This window comes from Mercenaria mercenaria, chromosome 10, assembly GCF_021730395.1.
Source record: "Mercenaria mercenaria strain notata chromosome 10, MADL_Memer_1, whole genome shotgun sequence".
Classification (NCBI taxonomy): Eukaryota; Metazoa; Mollusca; class Bivalvia; order Venerida; family Veneridae; genus Mercenaria; species Mercenaria mercenaria.
In genome coordinates this window covers 66393899-66401651 of record NC_069370.1, presented here as the reverse complement: position 1 = coordinate 66401651, position 7753 = coordinate 66393899, and the positions used below count along the sequence as shown (strand labels likewise).

The 7753-nt window shown below is 33.1% G+C and overlaps 1 protein-coding gene across 1 annotated transcript in view; it reads left to right on the top strand.

The window, feature by feature from the left end:
* The first annotated feature begins 93 nt into the window (after nucleotides 1–93).
* LOC123561377 (multiple epidermal growth factor-like domains protein 10) overlaps nucleotides 94–7753 on the top strand; it is a 28716-nt gene continuing 21056 nt past the window's right edge. The window contains exons 1-5 of the mRNA XM_053516961.1: nucleotides 94–703; nucleotides 862–1013; nucleotides 2251–2586; nucleotides 3676–3816; nucleotides 5294–5437. Of these exons, the coding sequence (XP_053372936.1) occupies nucleotides 950–1013; nucleotides 2251–2586; nucleotides 3676–3816; nucleotides 5294–5437 (685 nt within the window). The 5' untranslated portion in view covers nucleotides 94–703; nucleotides 862–949. The remainder of the gene's footprint in view (nucleotides 704–861; nucleotides 1014–2250; nucleotides 2587–3675; nucleotides 3817–5293; nucleotides 5438–7753) is intronic.

Below are 7753 nucleotides of genomic sequence, written 5' to 3'. Positions count from 1 at the left end.
TCCATATATTGATATTAAATTTCTATAGTAGACTACTGTTTTCGTGTTTTCTGCTTGTTTTATTGACTAAAAGAGTGCTGTGTGCAGAACTGCATGGAATCATTTTTCAAATATCTTTCTATTGAAGTTACTAACTAAAGCCTTTTCTAAATGTCAGAAAGTTTGAGATAATTCTGCAGCATTAATACAGATAATATGTCATCCGTAAAATCTTACAGATGTTAACAATTTCCACATTTAAATTAATCAACAAATAATCTATTGTTAACTTCAATTTAAAAAGACGTTCATTTGTTAAAATCATTCTTGAAGATATTTGATATTAGAAGTTTTACGAAATGGGCAAGATTACTTTCTATTATATTGTAAAAGTATGTATGATATTTAACGATATTTTACCGATTTTAAAAACTTGCAAGGTTAGGTTGAATTGGCTTGTATTGGTATAAAATTTTGCCATTGAAATAGAGTAAATATTATACCTGAATTAATGGTCATATACAATATGTATTGGAGAATGGATTACAACCATCTTGGTAGTATGTTTGAAACTGTGTGTGTGAAAGGGATTAACCGCCTGTATAAACTTGTCATTTCTGATCATTTTATAAAAACCGTTTAATAAATGGTGTATTTGTAATTGCATAACTTTGTGTATTGGATCAAAAGAGAACTTTGAACATAGAAAAGAATGATTTGATCTGTATGTCCTTTTTTTAATTATTAGACAGAGTTAAAATTAAGATATTTCTAAAATGTTTTTTCGTAAATGATTATCTTGTAATAACAGAGACATAGATGGAGTTTTGAAATTACATTCTACATATGAGAGCATACAGAATTTTTCATTTCATTTTGCAGAGAAATAGATGAGACATTTTGAAACCTGGACATGATGGAGAATTGAAATAAATTTCTACACTTGACAGCAACATCATTCTCTAGCATAATGAAGCCAGTATATTTGACAGTGTTAATTTTAGTGCCTTATTTATCTTGTGTTGAAGCTGCAAGTAAGTGACCTTGTTACATTATTCCTTTCCATTTTAACCCTTAGCCTGCTAAATTTCCTAAATGGACTGGTCCATCATTCAATTTGGTCAAAACCATTTATTATTTGAAGGGGTGTACACTGAAAATTTACTGACTGAATAGGGAACAGTGCAGACCATGATCAGACTGCATGGATGTGCAGGCTGATCTTGGTCTGCACTGGTCGCAAAGGCTGAAATATTCGCCACCAGCAGGCTAAAGGTCAAGATTATTACGGTTGAAGAAAAGGTGCTCTGCATCACTTGAATATACCTGCCAAAGTAAACAAAACAATTTTGTACCCAATCCCAACTTCGGTAAAACTGAGCGTTATTATTTGTTTTTCTGGAAATTATTTCACTTTGAATATGTAAAACAAAGTGATACAAAATAACTCCAATGTCAGTGGAATTTCTTAATTTGTTTGTTCTTTAGTGATATACAAATACTTGTTATTTTTATTAAATGTTGTTAAGAACATGTATTTTCTTTTCAAATAAAAGTGACATAAAATAAAGTAAAAAATTGTAGAAATTTAGTTAAACCTTCGTTAGAAATAAAGTTAGCCCTTACCATGTTGGACACGATTATTTCTGCCTTTGCGACCAACGTAGATCATGATCAGCCTGCACATTCATGCAGTCTGATCATGATCTGCACTGTTCACCATTCATTCAGTATCTTTTTGGTAAGCACCCCTTTAAACAGTAAATGCTACTGTCCAAATTGAAAGATGGACAAGTTCATTATAAAGATTTAGCAGGGTAAGGGTTAGTATAATGATCTAGATTAAAATTATATCTCTCTTGGTTGTGAACCACTCACCCTGTTTTCATTTAATGAAAAGATTTCAGTTCTAAATAACAAACAAACATCCTCTATACACCAAATAATGAATGCTGAATTTGTTTATTTGATGTTTCATCACATAAAAGTTTAACTGAAAGTTAGATGTCCTAAGCTGCTCATACAGTTCTAAATAAACTTCTTTCTTAAACATACTAAATAAGCTTATCCCAGAAAAAATTCTTCTCTATTGCTTTCAAGGTGCCATCAAGCTTTTAACTTTGATCGGTCTGATAAATGAAAAAGAATTGTAGGAGTATAAGGAAAAACATTAAGTTGCTACAAGTGAATATATTTAGTAATATTTACATGTTAAGTGTTTATTCATGTATCGTATATTGCCTTTTTAACCTTTGTTTCTATATTTTACAGCATCATCATTAGTGTTAAATCTAGCGAACAATGTAGCTGCAGGGCAGTCAGCTACGTACAACTGCACAAGTTCCGGGAACGGAGTGGATCCCACGTTAGTTTGGTTTATTAGAAGAACTGACGGAACATATATAAGAAACAACAGTCAGCTGACCAGTTCAGTGGTAGATGGAGCGTCAAATCCAAATGACGGTACAGTTAAGAGTAGTGTGACATTTATAGTGCAGTCGTCTTACCTAACTAATCATCGACTGTGGTGTGGAGCTATTGACTCGGGGTCCTCAGCAACATCAATAACAATATATACCACTATTACTGCAACAACAACAACAACAGGTTTATTTTTTTAATTTTTTTCTTTTCTTTTTTTGGCAGTTTGCAATTCTCATAGTCTAATATTGGTTTACTTTCTACAGCACCATTTTTGTCATCCTTTTATGAGAGGTGTATATTTATGTATAGTAAACCCCTATACAAGATAATGTAAGCATCTCCTAAATTTCTCAGACTAACCTTGTTTGCTACAGGTAGTTCTACAATTCTAACTGTTACAAAAGTAAAGACAGACTAAAGGAATGTATGAATTGAGTTGCACCACCTGCATATTTGCAACCTGCACATTTTGAAATAAAACATAAATGGCAGAGTACCTTTAATGTTTAGTTTGCTGGTGACAAGTGATTCTGCCTGTGCTACCAGTGCAGACCAACATCAGCTTATCCGTGCAGGCTGATGTTGGTCTGCACTGTTTGCTGTTCAGTCAGTAAGTTTTCAGTAAACATCCCTTTGAGTAATAAATGGTACTGTCCAAATTGAATGATGGACCAGGTCATTTTAGAAATTTAGCAAGGTAAAGATTAAACAGAAAAGTTTAGGCTTTACTTACTTTAGGCAGTAGTTTGCGATTTCATACTTATGAGTCCATCTCTGTTTGAAATTTCATTCTTTACCTCAGTATTAGTGTCTGACGTGTAAAAGTTCAGCGCAAATCAATTTTCATAAATTTAGCTGTACACATTCAAAGTGTACTTGTAAAACTAAAGTCTCATTAATTTTTTTAAGAAATAAATTTCAGTTTTTTAGTCTTCTCAGAAATAAACTGTGCCTCTGGCAACAGTTTTGAAATCATCTCCTTTCCTCCAAAGAACAGATTTTCCTGTTTCTGTACTATTAATAAATAGCTGTATTCTGTTCAATTGGTTGAATTCAGACTCTTTCTAGTTCCATATGTTACATTTTTGCAATATAGTTCTAGATTTGGTACGTTAAAATTTATTTTCAAAGACCTTTGAATCATTGTTCTATTTTTTCATAGAAAAGGACTACATAATTTTGTAATCTATGTTGGTTGTTTTCAAAAATATGTACAACATTTAAAAAAGCATGTTACATCTTAACAACATCTTTTTATTTTATTGTCCACAGCGAGTCTCGGAGAAGCATGTTCAAGTCAAGTAACTTGTTCTACTGCCAATGCTGCCTGCTCATCCTCTAATGTGTGTGTATGTAGCTCTGGTTACTATGACACCAACGGTGTTTCCAGTTCTGGTGGCAGTTGCTCACAACGTAAGTCTAACATGATCAACATTTTCTTATTTTCAGTTTAATTCTAGGACACAGAAACATCAACTTCTGAATGCTCTTTTAATCAATTACTTTATACTGGGGTACTCATTTTCAAGGATTTTAAGGTTGCACTATTTTCGCAAAATCAAACAAATACACAACAAAATTGTAGTTTTAGCTGAAACCACTAAATTTTATACTGAGGAAAATTGGATTTTTCAGTACTTGAAAATATTGAAGATACACAAATTCTTCAATAAGGTTTTTCCTTGATTTTCTTGATTTCTTTATAAATATAAGACAATACTATTATTCTAAAGAACTCTTTAGCTCAACTACTTTAAGAGTAAAGATGATAGATTCTACATCTTTACAGTCTTTGTATTCAAGATATAGATTATAATTTGGAATCTTTTCATTTTGATAAAGGCCACGAGGCCGAAACTTTAATGAAATAAAATAGAGTGAAGGAGAGTTGATGTCCCTTTGGATAAAAACATTGTTGCAATTGATTCTTTGTTGGTGTCTACATCAACAGACCATTTTCATCAAGTTTTTGTATATCAGGTGTTATCTCAGTAGTCACTTGGTAGATTGCATCAAAGCTTCACACACCTTTTAACTATGATACTCTTATATGCAGTGCACCGGTTCCATAATTAGGTTTGAATTATTGTCCCAAAAAATAATTTTAAGAGGGAATTGTCCATTGAAAATTTTAAGCATTTTGGGGCCAAAAAATTAGAACAGTCTCAATGATGACGCAATTTTCCACTGGATCCTTTCAAAACATTCTGAATATGGTAGTTAAGAAATATTTTATAGCAAAAGAGTGCTTTAACACTGTTTATGCACGATGGGTGGTTATACATCGGGCGTAATAATTGCACGAGGGCGCAGCCCGAGTAAAATTATTTGAACGACGTATTACCACCCAAGTGCATAAATAGTGTTAAAACACGCTTGTGCTATAAATTATTTCGATTCTAATGTGCTCTTAATCTAAAACAGTAAATAAAATATAGAAGCGCTCTTTCTTGGTCGCAACAAAAACTATGACGTCACCGCACGTTAACGTGACGTCATTCTAGCGTAAGAGTGTTTTAACAGAGACAAGCATATTAGAATTAACATTACAGCAAACATTAATACAACTTTGGAGAAAATATTAACAAAATATTGGAATTTTCATTGGCCAAAACTTTACACAGGAATTTATCTTTGAAAAAAAAAGATTGTCCATAAAATTAAGAGCTAAGACATTTTAATTTTTTTATAATGTACCTACAATTCCTGCTGGAGACCTGTAGAATGACGCATAACATATAATTTGACCTTGAAAAATAAAGCCGAAATTTACGAAATTCACTTTGTTACAGATTTGGTAGCTCATACTCTAGATACAAGATTATTTATGTATGAAATATGTCAATTTTAAATTTTATGGTTAAAAATCTATTCTGATTTTTGTTAACAGAGGTTGGATTAGGTTCAACATGTACTGCTGGAATTGATGAATCTTGTTTGACAGCTAATGCACGATGCAGTTTTAGCTCGCCATATGTTTGTCAGTGTGGTAGCGGATACGTGCAGTCGGGAACCATATGTATTTCAGATTCAGGTATGTACACTAGTAATTTGCAGGCAGTGTTATTTGTGTCATTTAGCCTTATTCAATATTTAGTTTTCTAAAACCCTGTATAGTGATAATTTCTGTACACCCTGTAAGATGGCTATAGAGTCAACTGTTTGTAGTTGTTTTGATTTTGTTTCATTACAATCAGTCACATTATTTCAGATTTACTTACTGTGTGTAAAACATAATAGTACAAGAGGGATTCAGAAAATTCCAGTATGGAGGTCATAACTTTTTTACTATTTGATATGTACATTTTGCAGAACAAAGATGGAACAGAAACTATCACTTAATATCATCTTATTTTACAAAAGAGTGATTTTTTTTAAATTGAACATCTTGGCTTTTTTATTTTTAGCTTGACTCTTTGGAATTTTTCAAAAATGATAGCTTTTGTTGTATGTACAGTTACATCTACATCACAAAAAATATCAGTTAAGCAGATTTCTCAAAATCTAGTAGGCCGAATACTTTCAGACTTCACTTATGTCTTGAGCATCATTGGGCAACCTCGCAGGACAAGTTACATAACTCTAGCTGTTATTTTGTCAAAATTATGTCCCTTGATATCATAGAAATTTTTTCATCCTGAGTTTATCTCACAGAGCAGGTTCCGTAACTCAGGCTTACATTTTGTCAAAATAATGCTCCTTTTAAACATAGAAATTTTAAGAATGTTTTGTATGTAAGCAGGTTTCTCAAGAATTATTGTACTAAATGCTTTCAAACTCATGACCGTTCTGAACCAGGTTTCATATCTCTGACTTACAGTTTACAAAATTATGCCTTAGTAATTGTTCAACTTAGACACATTTGGTAAATTTGGTAAAGATTTTGTATGTAAGCCAGTAACAAGTGGAAGGGTCTCAAATAGTTGAGTTTATTGTCGTACAGCTCTTGTTTGTTACACTGTCGAGGTCCTGCAAGTTCATGTCAGTTGCAGTGTGTATTTTCTTCTTTAGAAGTTTTTGATTAAAGGGCAAACAATAGCTTGCTTTTTTTATATTGCTTCCACATTCAAGTTAAAAATACATGATAGCTAAACAGCTGTTACTTACTAATAAAAATCTGAATTTAAAATTCTTTGCCTACTAGATGAAGTTCCAAGTATTTAAAATGTCAGAAGGGTAGCTTTTATAGTAAAAAAGTTATGACATCTTTATTTACTCTTTCTGAGCCCCCATCTGTGTATCATATAGGTATTCCTATGCTTCATTATGTCTCCCACCACACTGTGATGTGGGAGACATATTGATTTACTCCAGTCTGTCTGTCTGTCTGTCTGTCTGTGTGTCTGTCTGTCACAAAGCTTGTCCGCACTCTAAGTTGAACATTTCTTATCCGATCTTCACCAAACTTCAACAAAATGTGTCTGCCAATAAATGCTCAGCCAAGTTCGATAACTAGCCAAATCGGCATAGGCACTTCGGAATTATGGCCCTTGAATTACCAAAAACACTCAGATTTCTTGCACAGCTTTGCCCCAAACCAGCGCCTATACTATAGGTGTCCTTTTGGTGTCAAGAAAGCGCATGCACATGTGGATTAAGTTAATGGTATATAAAGACTGACTTACTATTTAGACAGTTGTGAGAGACATGCCCTTTTCTCAAAAGCATCTCTAGTTTATTATGATTCTGTGTTAAAACCTCATTGTATTCATCAAAGCATTCAGTCTGAAATTAGGCTTTGACTTTAAAATTCTGAACTCTCAGTTTACTCTATTTTTAGCTCACCTCAACAAAATGTTCAGGGAGTGATGTTAATATAGGCAGATGGTCTGGCATCAGTCATACGTTGTCAGCATTATTACTTAAACATCTCATCTGAATTTCTGTTTAGAATTACACCAAATTTGGTCCTTGGCAAGGTCCTCCCCCAAGTTTGTTCAAATGGGAGCACATGTCCTCTTTTGGAGGCTGTTAGAGCTAAAAGATAGAAAAACATTTAAACAACTTCTTGTAGGATAATCACATTTGGTCTGTGGTCAGTTCCCAAATTTATCCAATTTATTTAACTGCTTTAAGGATCTTCATTGAACTTGGTCCATAGCATCCTTGTAAGTTGCTGTCTCCAGTGTGTTCAGTTTGGGGCACTTGACATGATTTATGTTTTTAAACTAAATACAGATGTTACCAATCCTGATTTAGTGTGTCCTACATATACTCAAGGTCCAGTAATCAAGGTCAGAACTGATGAGAGACTTAGGGCCACTGACTGGACCATTTGTTTGTAAAACACTAAAGTTTTGCAGAGATCTTTGTTTGAAGATGATTCCTATAATGCCAAAGAGTTCTGCAC